Here is a 20030-nt window from a genome sequence, read left to right as displayed (position 1 = left end):
CGAGAAGGCGGCTGGCCAGCACCGGCCTCTTCCCGGGGAGACCAGGGGAGGGCGTCTGGGACAAGCCCCTGCCTGTCCACGTCCTGCGCGGGACTGGATCCCGCTGGCCCTCTGGGAGGACACACACGGCTGGCGGGCGGAAGGCCGTGCAGGTTTCTCAGAGCCACAGGAACAAGGAGAGGCCTCTCCTCGGCTGCGGCCTGAGAGCGGGCCCACGCGTTCTGTGCAGAAACAGACGAAACGGTTTAATAGCGGGGGCGGGGCAGCGCATAACCAACACAAACACAGAACCAAACGAGCAGGCCAGCAGCTCCGGAGTTCGGTGTCTGCTGCTTCTTTCTGGCTGTGTATTTCAGCGAGGATGCCCACTTCAAAGGACTGCTCCGGGGCTTCTCAGCGATGAGGCGCTGAGACGCAGCTGGCTGGTCGCGGGAACAGAAGGAAGGGAGCACCGACAGGCGCTCAGCTCCTCCAGCCACCGAAGCCCTGGACGGACCTGCAAGGAAGTGCCGGGGAGGCTGATCAGCGCCTGCTCAGAGCAGCGGCTTCCAGACTCACGCGGCTGCCCGCGGGCTCTGAGTTTTTAATGTCCCGCAGCTCCACACAGAAGCACAGGGTGAGAGCCGGAGAGCAAATCCGGTAATGGGCTTGGAGCCCGGGAGGCAGCGTGAGGCTTCGGAGACCCGCACAGGGACGTCAGGAAAAGCATCTCAAGTCCTGCCTCCCAGGCCCTGCCCCTCAGAAGGCACGCTCTCTCCCTCCGGGGCGCGGCCCTGCGAGCAGCACCCTGTCGTCAGCACCTCCCGCCCTCTGCCCGCCGAGTTCTGCACGTCCGCAGAACCCAAGAGCTGCTGCGACCCGCCAAGCTTCCAGGACAAGATTTTGCAGCAGGAAAAATGGCCGCAAGCTACACACGCAGAGCAAAACCCAGCATTTTCACATATCAACACTCCTGCATCCTTATTTAAATGACGCAAAACTGGGAAAGATACTTACGAGCTAGACGATCCAAAGCTGAAACCTGAAAAAGAGGGAGAGGGGGCCGTTAAGCCACACGTACGTTTGAAAGACAAAGGTGGTCTCCAGGCCACGTTCTTCCCCGTGCGTTTCCCCAGGGAAAGCCCTGCTCCTCCGGCCGCGCGGGAAGGGCCGTGGCCTTCTGGGTATTGCAGGGTCCTCCCTCCTCCCCGACCGGCGTGGGCAGAGGGCCTTCGGCACGGCCCCCTCCCTGCCGCACCCACCACACAGGTCCCCCGCGTTAAGAAAGCGTGGTTGCTCCTCCCCCTACTTTCCCATCCACCCGCCTCCTCCTCGTCTGAGGCCAGAGCAGCAAGACACTCGGGTTCTAGTTTTCGTCTTTTGTCTTTTGAGGGCCGCACCTGAGGCACGTAGAAGTTCCCAGGCTGGGGGTCGAATCGGAGCTACAGCTGCTGGCCTAACCACAGCCACAGCAACACGGGATGCGAGCCGCGTCTGCGACCCACACCACAGCTCACGGCAACGCCGGATCCTCAACCCACTGAGCGAGGCCAGGGATGGAACCCAAGTGCTCACGGGCACCAGTCGGATTCGTTTCCGCTGTGCCACGGCGGGAAGTCCCAAGACACTTGGGTTCTAGACCTCGCTCTGCTGCTCACTGTCTGTCGCCCTGGAGTTTCTGGATCTTTGTTTGTAAAACAGTAACGAGGCCTATAACTTCTGTGTCTCACATGTATTGTAAGGAAAACAGCAGACCGTATATATCCTACTGTGTGCAGTGGAGTGTCAAACAGACGAATGACGTTTGGTAAAGTATGTGTTGTTTTTATTTTTCTGTATCTTATTTCTTGAGTCTGCTGGCTTAGATTTTTACATCAAGATCTAGTAGGATGGTTACTTTTTGGGAATCCTCAAATCCTGAGAGAAACATCAAGTGAGCCATCTCATTATTCGATAAGAAACGGCATGTTCCAAGTCTAATCAAAACCTTAAAAGAACACGCTGTCTTCCAAGCACCTTCAGCCTTTCACATACTGGACTGAACGGCCAGGAAAGGCCCCCCTTCTTTGGGAAGGGTTGGGGGCCAGGCGGGCATTTACCGAGGAAACCAGGAGGGCCCCTGTGCGGGAAGCTGTCTGGCCGCCTACCTCCTCCGCCTGATCCAAAGCCGGAGAACCCCCCGCTCTGGGTCCCAAACCCAGAAGACTGTTGGGACAGGGAGCCAAAAGTTGGAGCGTTCTGACTCGCCAGGGTGCCGAAGGACGTGGTGTTGCCGCCGCTTCCAAACCTGGGTTGGGGTGAGAGAGCAGACCGTGTCAGCGAGGCCACGGGGCCCCCCGCTGCCCAATGGCCTCAGTCCGTCCTCCTGAGTCCTGAGAGGCACGACACACACGATTCGAGGTGACGGGCTCGGCTTAATCTGGCAGCCTCTCAGGGAAAACAGGCTAGAGCCCGGCGCAAACCTTCCCCTCCGCTTTGGGGGAAATACAGTCTGAGGACCCCTGGTCCAGTGTTTCAGTCTCCATCTGACTGTCTGGAAATTCCAGGTCACTGGTCCTGCTCTAATCCCACTCCTGCCTCGGGCCTCTCTCATCCAACCGTGGGGACTCCTCAGATGCCAGCCGGGTCAGCGACGGCGTCACAGCCCGGGACCTGAAGAAAGGTGACGGCTCTTTTGGGGATTCCGACCAGAGCTGGCGCCAGGGAGCCAGCCAGTCAGGATGTACATGGGAGAGTAGCCTCCCTGGTCAAGGCAGAGCATGATCCTTTCTTACCAGTGAAGAAAACAGCTGGTTTCAAATAAACAAACAAACCCTCGAGATTCCCAGTCAGCTGCAGCATCACGGGCTGGGCGGTCACTGGCGAGACGAGTGTCCGTCAGAACTGCCAAGAATACTGGCTTAAAGGGATCCCAACCCTCCCTTGAAAGCGTTCCTTAAGTCTTGGGGTTTCCTGACTTCCTGGGAGCAACTCAAAAGACCCATCAGTCTCCATGCAAAATCCAAAAAGTAGGACTTGCTCGCGTTCCTCGAGCCTCTCCAGCGCTTCTGAGCCAGCATCTTCCACGGGGGGAATGGCCATGAATAAGGACCACCTAAGGTTTTTTTTTGGCTGTGCCCGTGGCACAGAGAAGTTCCACAGCAGTGACTACACAGGATCCTTAACCCGGCGAGCCACTGGGGAGCTCCAGGACCACTTAAGTTTATTTTCAAGACAAAGGTGCTATCGCCTCACCAACACGCAACCCAAGCACCCTGCCAGGTCTCCCCAACGCTTCAGCTTTACACGTCCTGGGCCAGTGCGGAGGCCACCGGAGGCCCCTCTGACGTGGATTTCAGACATTACTACCTCCTCTGAACGGGCCTCTTTGAGGCCATCAGCACGTATGTTTTAGTGGGGCTGTGGGCTATGTTCTCCTTGGGGTTTTGGTAAGCAGACAATTGCTAGGGCCCTTAACAGCAAGTCTCTAGAATGGCATTTTCAAGTGAGGCCATGCACAGGCAGTCTGAGCAGCTTCAAAGGCTGAGCAGTCCTGAGACTGCGAAACGCGTGCGGGGTCTCGGTGCCGCCTGCTGTGGAAGCTGGCCCAGGGGCTGCGGGCCCAATCCCTGCCCTGCGCGGCTGCAGTGGCGCAGGGGACACAAGGCCTGGTTGGCTCAAGGACAGAGGGTCTTCTGCACAACAACCCCGAGAGGAAAGAATCTGGTGAAAACGATTCATTCGGAATTTCCTATCAGAAGTCATCACACAAGGGTCAGTCCGGGCTGGAGCCAGCCACGGTGAGACGGATTTTCTTCCTGTAACCAATCCTCCGGCTCCACCCGGAGACCAGGCATCCACCAACCAGCACCCTCTGTACCGAGGGACGGCCACACAGCTGATGGGATCGTGTACTCGACAGAGCCTGGCTTGGCAGAAACGGGCCTGCCGCTAGGAAGAACAGGAATCCTAGAGCGCCTGGTTGGCTGATTTGGACGGAGGGGCTTTCAGCTCAGTCAAAAGTAGAGAAAACAGAACTTTCCAAAACAGGAGCACCGGGCCCTGGTGCTTTGCTGACCTGAGCTTGAGGGCTTCCCCAGGCCTCTCCCGGGGGGCTTACCCGAATCCTCCCGCGCTGGCGGCCGCTGTACCCTCTCCGAACACTTTGCCTCCCGTCGAGCCCAGAGGGCTTGTAAAGGCTGGGGCTGAACCGAATGCTGGCACCCCTCCAAACCCAGGGGATCCCCCAAAAGTAGGAGGGCTGCCAAACACTGGAGCAGCACCGAAGCCACCTGAGCAAAACAGAGGCAAACAGAAATAGGGAGAAAGAAAGAAGACAGGAAGAGAAGACAGTGAGCAGTGAGAAACCAAAAGAGGAAGGGAAAAAAGGGAAAAAAACATTAGAAAGTCAAATACAAAAAAGTATAGCAAAGGACAATACCCCTTCTCCAGCAAAATAATAAAACCACCCCGGATGCCAAACCATGACCACCCACCCTCCACAGCCAGCAGAGGGGTCTGGGGTCCACTTAGGAGAGCTCCCTGGAATTCTGAGAATCTAGCAGACCCTAGACGTCTGGGAGACCCCCGGTCCCTCCCAGAGGCAAGCTGGACACGTCAGCGCCACGTCTCCCTGGAGAATCTGAATGCCACCAAGAACCACCTTGGTGCATGTCAGACCCCTGCCCAGCCCCTCTGCATGTTCTGGGCTCCTCAGTGAAAACCCTCAAGACTCCAATCCCCACCCAGCTGTCAGAGGCCGCATCTCATTACTTAGCACCGTGCAGGCTGGGCGCCTGCTCCAGGGAGACACAGACTCTGAAACTGGAGGCTGAGACCCCGCTTCAGGGAGAATCTGGGAGCTGCGTTAGTGGAGAGGCATGGCCCTGGCGCCCGGCCAGGCGCTTTTGACTAATTTAGAGCCGCCTGGCTCTCGCATCTCTCCCTGGAGTCTCTCTCCCATACGGAAGAATTTTTTTAAACGCTCTCTCTGCGCAGTAAGGGACGACTCCTCAATCAAGAGGCACACGGTGCCTGGAGGAGGGCTGCTGCAGGAACGCGAGAAAGCGATCCATCAGCCGCGAGGGGAGCCCCGCATCCAAGACCCCCCCCACCCCCGGGTGGGCTCCGGGGCCCCCGGCGCAGGAAGGGTCAGGCCTGCGCGGGGTGGCCTCCCTGACTGGTGGAGGCCCACGAGGCAGGAAGAGCGGCTCCGTCTTCTGCTCCGGAAAGCGGGTCCCCAGGCCCCGAGCTGCTGCTTACATCATTCCTGGCCATTAGTACGGACACTCTATCACATTCTAGACTCTCCCTACATATTATACAGAGCAAGTGTCAACTGAACAGCACGGGGCAGAATGGACCAAGAAATGTGCTCTCAAGGACTGTGCTGCTGACAATGACGACTGGCCTAGGAGCTCTGGGGGCGATGGTGGCCTGGGCACAGCCACCAGGGGACTTGCCCAGGGACAGGGGACCTCATTCAGGCCCCTTTCAGAAAGCGAATCCTGCTGTTAGAGGGCCACTCAGGCCTTCTTACTCCAGGTATAACCACAGCCTGAGCTTCTGCCTCTGAATCGGAAAGATCAAATACTGGATATGAAAGGCTGTCCGTGGGATCCCTTCGCTCGCTGCTACCTGGGGTTCAATCGTTTGCCCATTTGCCTTTAGCAGCAGAAGCACAGACGAGATGGTACCTCCTGTGAGGCTCCTGTCTGGGTTTACACTCTGCGCTTTAAACCCTGAGTGAAATTCCAAGCCGTGGCGACGGAGGCCGCTGGGTTACAACTGTAACAGACTGGAAAAAAGAAAGTGCTAAAAACCCTTGCCGTTGAATTATTTAGGACGGACGACAGATCTGGTTACACTTTCTTCCTGGACCCACAGGCTTTACCTAGTGCCCAGTACTCAATACTGCTCCGAGTTCTCGGTAGAAGGTGAGTGAAAAGTGAGAAGTCGCAATGATACAGACCGTAAACCGGACAGGGGAGGGGAGGGGACACACGCGTGCACACGACACACCACAGCTGCCTATTCTCATGATTTCCTTCTCCAGAAGAAACAGGAATTTAGGAGTCATCACTGATGGTAACACTTCTGAGGTCTGGTTTACTGAGGGCCCTCCAGGGGCCAGCGGCCAGGGGCTGGACAGCAGTTTGCCTAAGGAACCCTGCATCCCTATGTCTCAGGTGAAGAAAATGAGGCTCACAGAACATGCCCCTTGTCGCAGCTGGGCCAGCTCGTAGGTGGCAGAGCTGGGCCTGGGACAAGGTCTCTGTGACTCAAAAGGCCGCCCATCATCTACCCACTACGTGCCAGGCTGCCACCCTGCACTGCCAGCAATGCCCGAGACAGAGCGATGCGGTGACCCGGGGGCGGCAGTAAGCTTGTCTGGAGGCTGTCCCGCCTGCGGGCCTCTCCTCCAGTAATGCCAGGAGGAGCATCTCCTGATGCAACTGCGCTCAAGGGACCAAGGAAGCTATTGGAATTATTTCAGAGACCAATGCAAACCATCAACCTAAAATCCCTTGAGTCTTCAATCAAGGTGATTTCATGGGGCAAGTATCAAACAGGAAAAGAAAATTCTCAAAGGTGAGAGGCCTGAAAAAATAAGAGGGGCAAGTTCTCCATTCAATCGGAACATGAGCCCAGGATAAGGAACAATGTAAAAGAAGAACACAAGAATCAGAGAAAACATTACCAGTTTCCTCAAAAAATAAATTCAGGAGTTCCTGTCAGGCTCAGCGGTTCACAAACCTGACCAGTATCCATGAGGATGTGGGTTTGATCCCTGGCCTCACTTAGTGGGTTAAGGACCCGGAGCTGCCGTGAGCTGTGGGGTGTAGGTCGCAGACGCGGCCTGGATCTGGCGTGGCTGTGACGGAGGCTGGCAGCTGTAGCTCTGATTCGACCCCTGGCCTGAGACCCTTCACATGCCTCGGGTACGGCCCTAAAAAAGACAAAAAATTAATTAAATTAAAAATTATTAAATAAATTCAAAAATTTCGATGATTAATAAGCTGCAACTTCTTAGTCAAATAATGTTGCCTTGTTAACTAGAACCAAAAGGTTCGTGGCCCTTTCATTCGAAAATCAACACTGCAGAAAGGGTGGGGTCGAAGTAAAGGTGTACTGTTCACGTCTAGTTCATTTTCAATTCTACGAAAGCGTATCAAAACCAGCACCCAAAGACGAAGCCACCCCGGGTTAGGGTCCGAGTGAAGGTCACAGTGCATTTGGAAACCACAGCGATTCAGGTTCTAAAAGGTGGGATTCCAGGTACTAATTTGGGGCAGCCCTGCTCCTCAGTCACAGCCACCTGGACACCTGCTCCTAGGGCGGGAGCCTTGCTCTGGAATCGTCAGACTCAGAGTCGCCCCCACACACAAGGGAGAAGCATCCCGCCCACTTACCTGTGGGCGTGTGCTTTAGAGAACTACTTTCTCAGCACACATCCGCCCCCTCTGCCTTAACAAAACTTGTCATGCAATTTTCCACACAACCAGGGCAGGCATGCAGACCCTGTGTAGGTCCCAGAGACAGAGATAGGATGGACGGGCAGTGGACAGAAAAGAAGGACGTTTTCGCTGCGTAAACATGTTTGTTCTTTAACATTTTTCATTATAAGTGTAATAACACATGCTTATAAAAGGCCACACAGTTTATAAATGTATGCTCTCGAAGAAGCACTGGGATAAAAAGTGCTTCTGTAACATCCTTTATTCTGGACTATATGGGTATGTGCCAAGTGTGAAAATTCACTGAGCTCTGAGTTACTCTGTGTGGCTACTATCTACGTACAGGAACATGTAATGTATTTACTTATCTCACACTCAATGAAAAGGTTAATAAAAAGGGGGATTGGGGAAAGAGGACAAAATGACAGAGACACGAGAAATTAAACAGCCAGCCTGTCCTGCCCGTCACAGGTCATGGGTGCCTGAGCACATCAGACTCAGGATGCTCTCTTGTTTATATCGTAGTTATCACTCTCTTATAGGTGCCCTCACTTTGCTTATTACATAATGTTTTCTTCCCTAAAAACACACGAAGTTCTCTTAAGGGTTGCATGACTTCATGGTGCCAGAAACACGACAGAAGCTCAGGAAACAGCAGCTGAACTGTGGGCAAAGTCTCTTCCTCCATTCTCCAGTCCCGTTCCCTTGAGAACCACTCCAGAGAGCCCTCCACCTGTCCACGTGTCTCTGCGTATTAAAGGGACATACAAAAATGACTGCGGCGAGGAGGAACAGGAGTACCTGTTTTATTCGGGGTGGAAAACCCAAAGCCTTGGGAGGCCACGCTTCCTCCTCCAGAGCTGAAAGTGCCAGTAGGTTTCTGGTCTCCGAACGAGGAGCTGGCAAATCCACCAAACGTCTTGGCCCCACTGTTTCCAAACAGGTTGGAGGTATCTGAAGAGAAGAAGAACGCAGGTGAGCAGATCGGAGGGAGAAAGATGTCCTTACCGGCCTCTCAGAACACAGAAGGAGGAGACCTCATGAGGCGTTTGGGGAGAAGGGGGTGCCGCCCAGTCCAGGATCCAGGGAGCGGAGTGGCAGCGAGGGAGAAGCCGTCTCTGATGTGCACGTATCCTGACGAAAAGGTTTTTTTGTTTTTCTTTTTTTTCTTTTTAGGGCCGCCTCTGTGGCACATGGAAGGGACCCAGGAGGCTAGGGATCAAATCGAAGCTGCAGTCACTGGCCTACACCACAGCCACAGCCACGCGGGATCCAAGCTGCATTTGTGACCTATGCTGCAGCTTGTGGCAACACTGGAGTCTTAACCCACCGAGTGAGGTCAGGGTTTGAACCTGCATCCTCACGGATCCTAGTCAGGTTCTTAACCTGCTGAGCCACAATGGGAACTCCCTGATGTCATGTTTTTAATCATTCCGGGGCCCAGGCTCAGGATTTCCTGGCATGAGTCTACGGGCAGAAAATAAAGGGGCGGCAGTGGGTCTTGGTAAAGAGGCTCTTGTGCAGAACGGCATCTGCGCCCACGGGCATCAGGTCTGTCCAACTGCGGACCGACCCTGCGGCCACACGAGACCGTTGCTGCTGAAGACCCCAACTTGTCTTCATGGAGCTCCTCAGGTGAGAACCAGCCTCACCGTCTGGCAAACTAGGGGAAACGGACAGAGCAAATCCAACCCAGGCGTAACGGCTTCCGGAGTGCTGCTTTTATCGTCTAGCTGGGCCTGCTTGCCGCTGCCTGATCTGCTCAGAGAAGGGCAGACGAGGTAAGACAAACCCTGCTGCTCCTCCCGATGCACGGGAGCTGGGGGGGTCCTGAAGAACCCACGGGGCCAGCAAGCCTTCCCATCGGACTTCCGCTTCCTAAGAGGTTCAACCAAGCCCCTGACCTTTGGATGCTTATCTGGTGGGTCACGCCCCTCAGCTCCAAGAACTAAAGGAAAAAAGGAGACTAGCTACTAAAAACCAAGATGGGTGAGAAGATTTTGTTACAAGAAATGCAAATCTGACAAGGGACCTATTAAACAAAGTCACATGCACAGAAACATCTGGATGATACAAACGGCACACTACAGAACAGGCGTTTTTAGCACTTTTCGGGGCGGGGGGGCAACTCACATGTCCCCAGCATGTTCAGATGGGGCTTTATTATACTGCGTTTGAGCTCATGGTAAGGCAGCAAGACGCTATCTGGAATGGGACCAATGCCCAAAGACACAGGCATAAATAGGAAAAACGACACGCTCCGGGTGGGCGATAGAGTGCCGACTCTGTCCCCAAGCGAGGTACAAACATCCGCACTGGCCAGCCTCCCCCAAAGCCAGTCAGGGTCTCCCAGCGGGGGTGACGGGAAGAAGAGCGGAACTCTCGCAGCCAGCTGTCTGAAGAGGTGGCCCGCCGTGCCCATCAACCCTGGGGTCTCCCCTCTCGCTCCCCCGCCAATCTCCCCTCCCCGGTCCCAAGGGGAGATGGGAAGCTGCTAATATCTGCCGCTGGGATGCTCTTGATCTGCACCCAGGAAGCGGGAGCCTTATCTCAGGGACACAACCTCTCAAATTTCCAGGCACCACCGCACGGTCACCTGCTCTGTAAAACGACTGCTGACAGTCTGAGAGCTTGGCCGTGAGTGTGTTCAGGGACTGACAGCAGGAGTGGTTACCAAAGCCCTTTTCATCGCCTTCATGTATGGTGCCACGGGATGGTACGTCCCCTGGTGGAGTCTCAAAATGCCATCATGAGCCAGCTGAAGGTTACCTCTGATTCCTTCAATGGCAGGACATGGGACACTGAAGACAAAAGCCAGACTTCTCAGCCGTTCCTTTTATTTATTTGGCATTTCAAGAACAGAGGACTGCAATTTTCTGACTTTGTTCGTGCTAACAAGGCAAAAATTCCAAATAGAAACAAATTCAAATGCGAGATGAGAGGCTGGATCTCCTTCTGGAGAAATCAGAAGCACAGAGATGAAATGATTTTATTGGGACAATGCTGGAAAGCTTCAATTCCAGAGGAGTCAGGAATATGTACAAGTCTTTGGGCTTTTCTTTTTCTTTTTTGGCTGCACCTGTGGCATAAGGAAGTTCCCGGGCCAGGGGACTGAATCCGAGCCGCAGCTGCAGCAATGCCACTCAACCCACTGCTCTGGGCCTGGGATCGACCCGGCACCACCAGAGACAAGCTGGATCATTAACCACTGTGCCACAGGGGGAACTCCACAAGTCTTTGGGCTTCTTCACCCTTTTCTCTCTTTAAGGCTCCTTTGTCTCTAAGACGTTGACAGATATGACAGTGGAATAATGAGCCGTGCAGTCGGCCCCGGCTCAAAACACCTAATAACTACAGGGCAAGGGCTTCACCTTCCCGAGTCCCTGTCTCCTCGTGCATGAAATGGGGACGGCGACTGCCCAGCAAGGCAGCTGCGAGGACTGAAGGAGCCAGTGCGTGGAAAGCACCTAAGCAGGCGGCAGGCAGCTCCTCAGCAAACAGACCTTCCCTCTCGATTCTCTAACTCTCCTCCCGCCATATCCCAATCGTGTTCAATGCAAGAAAACAGAGCAGGTTGGCAGTGGAAAGTGAAACCCCTCTTCATTTTGCAAAGATCACAAGAATTAGGTCGTTCCAGTTGTAACAGTTGTCATCTGCAGTTTCAACAGGAGCTCTGTATGTTGAAATGTTTTAGGATTTATTTAAGACACCCTGAAACGAAGTGGCATTAAATGGTGGGGTGTCTGCTTCTCCCCGTTTCTATGGTCAACAATGTCAGTTTTCTCTGAGCGGCCCCAAAGTAACAGTCTCCAGCTCTTGAAAGAAAAACACAGTAAGTAAGGGTGTATCTTGGCAGTTCCTGTTGCGGCACAGTGGAGACGCATCTGAGGACGCGGGTTCGATCCCTGGCCTCTCTCAGTGGGTTAATGATCCGGCGTTGCCATGAGCTGTGGTGTAGGTCGCAGAGGCGGCCTGGATCTAGCGTGGCTGTGGCTGTGGCCGGCAGGTACAGCTGATTTGACCCCTAGCCTGGGAACCTCCATATGCCACAGGAGCGGCTCTAAAAAGCAAAAAAAAAAAAAAAGGATCTTGTTGCTGGCCCAGTGTTTCACTGAGGAGGAGTCTTCCTCACTTGTGCACAAACTAGCCAGGAGCAAGCTTGTCCCTGCAGAGCCGTCGGATGACCTCTCCGGGGTTCCAAGGACAGGTCACACTGCACCTGCACAGACCCTCTCCTCTGGCAGAAACACTAGCGTAATCCAGCAGCGGGGTCTGACCCAACGTAAATTACACTCCATACAAATTTGATATAAACAGTATCACAGAGACAAGGTTCCTGTCACTCTGCAGGTCTAAGGTCACGAGACAAGAATTCCACACACACTGAGAAGGGGGTTTTCAGGAAGCGCTTGTCCAGGATACTTCCCAGGACGTTCTCGTAAAAGAGGGCGGTAGGAGGAGGCTTGTGGGATCCCAAGACTCACACACCTCTCTCTCTCACAACCCCGAGCAGGAAAGCTGTGCCTGTAGGACAAGACGCTGGAGGAAGTGGGGCCTTACAGGTAACGACCCCAGGTGTTAACAGTGGGGTTTGGTAGAGTCCTGGGCCAGAAAGAGAGAAGAAGCGTTTGCCCTGGGAGCCTCTGGAAACAGAACATGCCAGCTCCAAGAAACAGGGGTCCTAGCTAGTCTTTGTTGACCCCTGCGGAGTCCCAGTGAAGTCTCCGGACTAAAGAGGGCAGCTTCAGGACCAGGCAGCCCGGGGCCTAAATGTCACAAAGGGAACTGCTGGCCGCCCGATTTATGCTCAGATAACGCTCTGCAAGGAAGCGTGTTCAATGCCTGTGCAAAGAGCACAGGGCTGTCAAACAAGGCACCCGGGGCTGGGGGAGTCGCAGACCATTGCAAAGCTCGGTGATCTCAGGAGGCAACTCGCTGCTTGGAAGCTGTGTACGTCTGCCTGCATTAAACCCTGGTTATGCCACTTAGGGGCTGTTACCTCCTACGTCCACATTCCCGCTCGGAACCTACCCCCTTCTTGGTCAAATGGGGGTGGCCATGCCCAAGGACACTGCTGTAGAGGTGATTAGACCGTGTACACCCCATGACTGACACACAGCAGCTGATCAGGAAAGATCCGCTGCCCTCTGCTGATGTCCCTGACCGTGAAGGAGGGGACCCAGGGCTGCAGAGGAGAAGAGGTCACCGTGCCCCCACCCCCTTGTGACCCGGAGACCCAGCTGCAGAGAGGAAGACGTATGCTGGCCCTGAGAGGAAGAGCAGGTTCGGATGAGCGGAGCGGGGGTGGGCAGTGTGACCGCTGGCACTCAGGCCGGGAGAAGAGACGGGTGCGTGTGAAGGACGAAGCAGAGGGACTGTGTTGAGCAAATGGAGCCACACTCAGAAAAGCGTACTGGGGCCCACAGAGCGCCCTGCCTTTCAGTCTAACGAGTGGACCTGGACTTTATATTCTATCGTTGGCAGGACGCTGCCAAAGGGTCCCGAGTAGGCCTCGTGGGAGAACCCAAGAGTTTTAAGACATTCAGTTTGGTACAGACTCCCAGACCGTGGTGCGGGAGACAGCAGGCAGGAGGGAGTCTGGGGACCACGAGGGTGGCCTGATGACCCTGGGGAACACACCCACGATGACAGAGAGGAGAAGAAAGCAGCGGGAGGAGCTGCTGGGGAGGCAGAAGAGGACCAGGGGTCAAGCCACAGTCTGGGGAGCGGGCGTGGCGGAGAGGGACCAAGTGCTGCGTCACTGGGGAGAAAGGGGCCCGCCCTGGTCAGCTGCAGAAAACATGCTCCGCTCTGGGGCAAGGACGCTGCCCTCCCTGAGGGCTGCCAGCTCCTGCTCCGTCGTGCCTTTCGCTTATCCTGCACTTGGGCCTCAGGGCTACAGGGGCTCTTGTCCCTGTCACTAGCAAAATCACACAGTTTTTATTTATTTATTTTTGGCCGCCCTGTAGCATATGGAGCTCCTGGGCCAGGGATCAGATCCGAGCCACAGCCTCAAAGTAAGCCGCAGCTGTGGCAATGCTGGATCCTTAACCCCCTGTGCCGGGCCGGGGATGCAACCCACGTCCCAGGGCTCAGGATGCTGCCGATACCGCTGCACCACAGCGGGGAGCTCCTCAAACACTTAAGGTGATTTTTTTTTTTTTTGGTCGGTTTTTTCCTATTTCTTGGGCCGCTCCCGCAGCATATGGAGGTTCCCAGGCTAGGGGTCTAATCGGAGCTGTAGCCGCCAGCCTGCACCAGAGCCACAGCAACGCGGGATCCGAGCCGCGTCTGCAACCTACACCACAGCTCACGGCAACGCCGGATCCTTAACCCACTGAGCAAGGGCAGGGACCGAACCCGCAACCTCATGGTTCCTAGTCGGATTCGTTAACCACTGCGCCACGACGGGAACTCCACACTTCAGTTTTTAAAAACAGAATAATGTTAAGTCTCTCCTGTATCCTTTCAAAGGCACTTAAACTTCCCTTAAGCAAGAAACCGCTGGTTTACAACAGTCAGTGTTTGGGAAATGAAGTATCAAAGTCTGGTATCAAAAATAGATACATGTATTTATTTTAAAAAAGAATTAAAGAATTAAAAACAATGGTGTGCCTAGGAACAGGCGGGGGCAGGGCTCCCCGATTTGCAGCCTTGACCCATTTCCGTGGTGTAAATAAATACCCCTGATGTCACTGGGCAGAGAGCTGGGAAGCAGTGTGCACAGCTGGCTCCAGTGAGCAGGTGTGAGCCAGCTCCAGCCGCTGCCGAGAGAAGGCAGCTTCTGATGGGTAAGAGCCGTGGCAGTAAAGATGAATCTGACAGGAGGAAAGGAATTTTCACAAAGATCTGACAGAGCTATGTTTGAACAAAACAGGCCAGTAACACCATCGTGCAGACAATAAACTACCTATGGGATCAAGCCACGTTTCTCACTAGCATGTTTTATCAAATGTCCACTCGGTGCCATAGGCCGTAGTGGGCACATTATGTAGGACGGAGCGGGTGGATTTCAGGTCTGCCACGTTCCGGCCACGTTCGTGACTGAACCTCACCTACCCACTCTGGGCTGGTTTCCTTACTGGAGAATGGAGGTGCCGCACAAGGACCGCATGTTCGGAGCGTGTGTGCGGAGCCCTGCAGCTCCGCGCGGAGCTGGGGAGAGGATGGGGAAACCACCAGGTGTGTGTCTGGCGCTTGGCCTCTGCCTCTGAAGAACCCATTTTTATCCACTTTCCTTATCAGGATTCTGCTTAAGAGTTCATCTGCAGAACGTGTCTGCAAACTACTAGATTGGATTTCTGAGATCCCTTCATTCTAGGATTCTAAGTTCCTCCTGGCAGAACCAAAATTTCTGATTCTATACTTTCACAAGTTAAGAGGTATGTGTCTTACTATATTTTTCCTTGTGTATCACCAGATGAACGGTGATATTAAAATAACTGATCTGTGACTCCAGGAGACTCAGGATCAAGTTTTGCTTTTGACTACATGAGCCTTGACATCAAGGACGTATCTGTCCTGTCCACAGGATACCTCGCTCTCCACCATTAAGACCTGGTCCAGCACAGCAGAGAGACGCTTCCTGTCCGGCATATTCAGCAAGAGAGGCTAAGGTGAAGATGACAGGCTCCCGACGTCACAGCTCAGTCTCCGCTGGCGGCAGGGTATCTATTTTTCCCAAGATTTAAACAAACTCATTTCTTTCATTTCCAACCATGAAGAGACAGATCAACAAGGAATTAGCTGGAGAAGAAAGTGCCAGCAGAAAGACACAGCTTCATTTGAAAATAAGACAAAAATGTAAGAGATGAGAAATAATGAAGGCTTCAACTTTTGTGCGACATTTCTCTATAGTAGCGGAATTTTCAAGCAAATTCAAAGAGAGTCCAACACAAATGAAAATCCAGCTGCTCCTTTTCCACGCACAGCCAGCTTGTTCTGATGCTCTCTTTTATGCTTGTCTGCTTGCATTCATTCCAAGTCATTTCAATCCTAAGCAACAGAGCAATTTGGGCCTTGAGAGGGAAGACGGGAGTAGCTCAAAACCCAGATCCTCTCCCTGCAGCTCTGATGTCTTTTTATGATTATATAGGACATCTCATTAAAAAGCCAAAAATAAAAAACAAATATCCAAACAGATCACACTGCTTTGGGGTAGATATCTTAAAAGGGCCTTCTAGCCCTTTCCTTTCTACACTTGTTACTGAAGCTTGGATGACACCCTGAGGATGCTAAGAACATGAGGGGACCAAGAAATGGGGAAAACCTCCTCCACTTACTTGGGGTGGCTGTAGATCCAAAGCCCCCGCTGGCCGAGCTGAATGGGTTTTTGTTGGCTGCGTCCTGGCTGGGTTTCCCTCCGAGGCCGCTGAAGAAACCGCCCCCTCTTCCAGTGTTTCCAGACCCGAACATACCCCCGCCAGAAGAGGACGATGGCTGAAAGACAAGAGGGGCAGGAAGCGAGACGGGATGAGAGGTCGTGGAAAAGTGGCAGGCCACACCTGCGGAGAGGCGGCTCGCACAGGTGGCCCAGACGGAAAGAGCAAGTGCACGCTGGTCAGTTCTGGTCCAGAGGCCCTCACCAGCACCAAGGAGCTGAGCTCTGGACAGGAGCACGGCCTACAAATCACACGCTCTCAAGTTCTTCGACCTTCACGGTTCTCTGGAAACATGACTGATGGGAGACGGAGGCCTCAACCGTTGATCTGCCCCGCTGCCTGTGGTCTCTGCCGGACATGATGCCGGGGCAGGAAAACCATGGCCCCGAGAGCTCCCCCAAATGAAAGAGTTTAAAAACACTTCTAGGGAGTTCCCGTCGTGGCGCAGTGGTTAACGAATCCGACTAGGAACCATGAGGTTGCGGGTTCGGTCCCTGCCCTTGCTCAGTGGGTTAAGGATCCGGCGTTGCCGTGAGCTGTGGTGTAGGTTGCAGACGCGGCTCGGATCCCGCGTTGCTGTGGCTCTGGTGTAGGCCGGTGGCTACAGCTCCGATTGGACCTCTAGCCTGGGAACCTCCATATGCCATGGGAGCGGCCCAAGAAATAGCAAAAAAAAAAAAAAGAAGACAAAAACAAAAAAAAAACACTTCTAGGTTCTAATGAGCATCACTTATGTCAACTCATCTAGTGTTTGGCTGAACTCATCGGCAACTGACGGTAAGTGATTTCCACTGTCTTTTCTCCCAATTTGCACATGTTTATTTCATAATGACTCTCCCACTACTGCAGAAATAAGCTCAAATTAGCGCCACTGTTGAAATGATGACCATGGCTGAATTCGGTCCAAGTCTGCAAATCTTATGCTCGGAGGATGCTGCTGGTTCAGTGCACGTGCCGACAAAGAGCTGCATCAGGCACCACACGCTCAATTTCTGTTTAGAACCTGGTCCTTTAAGGAAGACCAGTGCTAGGTTTGAGGGAGTGTTCGTATGAAGCGTGCTGTCTCCCGGCTGATGATGCACAATAAGAGGGGCCATCAGAACTGGGTTGCTTTGCCCAGGAATTTTACAGCAGCCCCCTTCGAAAGGGGATGGAGAGTGTAGAAGGCCCTCTCCTGTACAACGTGGAACATGCTGCTTTATGAATTAAAGCATAATGAATTAAATGTGCTAAGAAATGTAGTGCCTTTTAGAAACAGGCCTGAAACGTAATTACAAACTCAAAACATGGTTGCTCTTCAGTATTTTAAGACAACAAACCAGTAACTGAGCACTTTTTCATGCCAGGCAACTTATTTTTTTCTTTTTTCGTGATAATTGAGGCACATGGAAGTTTCGAGCTAGAGCTGTGACCTACACCACAGCTGCGGCAACACCAGATCCCTAGCCCACTGTGCCGGGCCAGGGAGCAAACTGGCGCCTCCACAGAGACAAGCCAGATCATTTACCCACTGCGCCCAGCCAGGCACTTTTTAAAGCACTTTACGAGCAATTTTTGTTTGTTTTTGCAGGGCTGCACCCACGGCATATGGAAGTTCCCACAAAAATCACTCTAGCGGCCACCCTAGCACATCCCTCCCCTGCAGGTGCTCAGCCGCCACCCCTGCCCTGGGCCTCCTAAGGGTGACAGCCTGACTTCTGCTTCCCCACAATCCAAGCTCACACAGCAGCTAGAACACTTCAAAAGGACAGTCAGATCGTTTCACTTTTGTTGAGAAATTCTAAACGACAGGACACGACCTGGCCCCTGCCCGGCCCTCGGCATCATCTTTTGTCGCCTACCCTTCACTTGGTACAGGAGCAGGGTCTTCTGCGTCTTGAACCCAAGCTAATTTTTACCTGAGGGCAACATACGTGATGCACTTGTCTCTCTTTCTCCCCGCCCCCCCGCAAATGTCTCTAAAGACGACAATGACTGTTTGCGACAGCCATTTAAGGATGAGGAACAGCTTTTTCAAACTTGCTCTGAGATCCAATCATTAGAGCACAGGCTTTGATAACCAGGAAAATGACCATCAAAGGGGGAAGATGTGGCAACTACGCGGGCACACAAAGAACGGAAAACGGCAGGTTTCTCAGCTGCCTTCCGTGCATCAGGCTGAAACACGGGAAACGGCCAATATACGGACACTTTGTCCTACAAAATCAAACAAAAATTGGCAATTTCAGATGGTTCGGCCTATTTTAAAAATGTGATTTGAAAAGTGACGGATATGTGTAGAAATGAACTGAAGTGGCTGAGACTTCACTGCGGTGGATGTGAACTGACAGTTACTGCATCCTCATCAGCGGGTCGGAGTAGCCCATACATTTTCGTGACAATGAATAATAATAGTTTTAAAAACTTTAGCTTATGGAAAATCTCCCAAGTACAGACAGAGGAGTCTAATGAACCCGTGTACCAGCATTCGGCGTCGACAATCACCTCGCGGCCGGCTGGGCGTTACCTGTATCCTCGCCTACTTCCCCCCGCTCCTTTATTACAGGAAGCGAATCCCAGACATCTCATCATTTCATCCACTGCCTTTCCACTATAAGGCTCTAAAACATGAACCTTAATCATAATGACACTTCTGTGCCTCAATCATGACCAATTCCTTTAAATAGGGAGGTTAGCGTTCAAGATCCAGCCTTACAAAATGACCCAAACCCCTCTGAGTCTCGTCCAGCTTCCAGACCCAAGTACCACTTCACAGGAAGTAACAGAGGAACAAGTTACTTGGAAGCCACAGCCCGAGGACACAGCCAGTGACCAGACCACGGGGCTCTCTACAGGACTAACAACCTGCTTCGTTCCACAGCGGAATCAGGAGGAAAAATTAAAGAGGGAGAGATATGGAAGGGCAATCTCTAGTTAAAGAGCCCAAAGGGAGCCATCAACCAAGCTCAGTGAGTGAACTCGACTTGACCATAATTCAAAGAAACAGATGGAAAGAGACATTTATGTATGGGACTTCTTTAAAAAGGCATCTCCTGACTATCTAACCTGAATCAGCTTCCCTTCCTGCTTTATTCTCCATCGTACTTCAAACTACCTGAAATCAAACTGTTTCAATAAAGACGGACCCCCTCTCCCCGTTTCAAATGTCCGCTCTGTAGACATAACCGCTGCTGTCTGCCTGCCTCACTGCTGAACTCCTGCAGGCATGAAGGTTCCTTTTCACAGTCCTGGTTCTCTGCTGCCATCCTAACAACACTAAACCTTCCAATTGGTGAACACAGGATGTCCCTCCCTTTATTCAGGGCCATACCTGAGACGCATGGAGGTTCCCAGGCTAGGGGTCCAATCCAAGCTGCAGCTGCCATTCTGCACCACAGCCACAGCAATGCTGGATCCAACCGCCCCTCTGCAACCTATACCACAGCTCAAGGCAAGACTGGATCCTTAGCCCACAGAGTGAGGCCATGGATCGAACTCATGGATACCTGTCAGGTTCGCAACCCACTGGGCCACAACAGGAACTCCCCTTAGGTCATCTTTGATTTCTTTAAACAATTCTTTAGTGTATTTTTAAGTGTATATTTGGCACTTCTGTTAAGTTTATTTCTAAGCATTTTACTCCTTTTCATGATACTGAAAACAGTATTGTTTTCTTAGTTTCATTTTCAGGTGCTTTGTTGCAAATGCATAGACATAAATTAATTTTCATATATTGATCTTGCATCCTGCAAACTTGCTGGACCTATGCGTCTGTTCTAAGATTTCACCGACAGATTTCTTTGGGATTTCTAAATACATGATCATGTTATCTGCAGATATATAGTTTTCCTTTCCAACGCGGATGCCTTTATTTCATTTGCTTGCTCAACTGACCTGGCCAGAATCAAAAGACACTCCATTCACGTGGCTGCATGCCTTAGGCACCCTCTTCTGTCTACTGCTGAGTAGAATTCTGCCGTATGAACACGCCAGGGTCTGGCATCTCCTATTGATGAGCATCTGGATTTTTCCAGGTTTGGTTTATCATTAACAGAACTGCTGTGAACATTCTCATAGAAGCCTTTCTGTGAACATGTATTTTCAATTCTTTTGGGTAAATACCAAGGACTAGAACTGCTAAGCCATAAAGTTAGTGTATTTATTTAATGTACTGAGACATTGCCAAAGGGTTTTCCAAAATGTCTGCACCACTTTTCAACTCCCATCAGCAACGTTTTTTTTTTTTTTTTTTTTT

The 20030-nt window shown here is 52.5% G+C and overlaps 1 protein-coding gene across 3 annotated transcripts in view; it reads right to left on the bottom strand.

Annotated features, from left to right (window-relative positions):
- NUP214 (nucleoporin 214) overlaps nt 223-20030 on the bottom strand; it is a 106455-nt gene continuing 86647 nt past the window's right edge. Inside the window, exons 31-36 of one of the 3 annotated variants that reach the window (XM_005660529.3) lie at nt 15698-15854; nt 8217-8369; nt 4079-4250; nt 2127-2266; nt 997-1021; nt 223-496 (exon numbers count right to left, since the gene is read on the bottom strand). In XM_005660529.3, coding sequence (XP_005660586.1) covers nt 463-496; nt 997-1021; nt 2127-2266; nt 4079-4250; nt 8217-8369; nt 15698-15854 — 681 coding nt within the window. In that variant the 3' untranslated portion in view covers nt 223-462. Of the gene's footprint in view, nt 497-996; nt 2267-4078; nt 4251-8216; nt 8370-13968; nt 15411-15697; nt 15855-20030 lie in introns of those variants that run through there. The other 2 variants (XR_002337892.1, XM_005660530.3) reach the window with 2 other exon arrangements.

This window comes from Sus scrofa, chromosome 1 (genome assembly GCF_000003025.6).
Source record: "Sus scrofa isolate TJ Tabasco breed Duroc chromosome 1, Sscrofa11.1, whole genome shotgun sequence".
NCBI classification, from domain to species: domain Eukaryota; kingdom Metazoa; phylum Chordata; class Mammalia; order Artiodactyla; family Suidae; genus Sus; species Sus scrofa.
The sequence above is the reverse complement of the archived record's forward strand: the minus strand, read 5'-3'. Positions and strand labels throughout refer to the sequence as shown.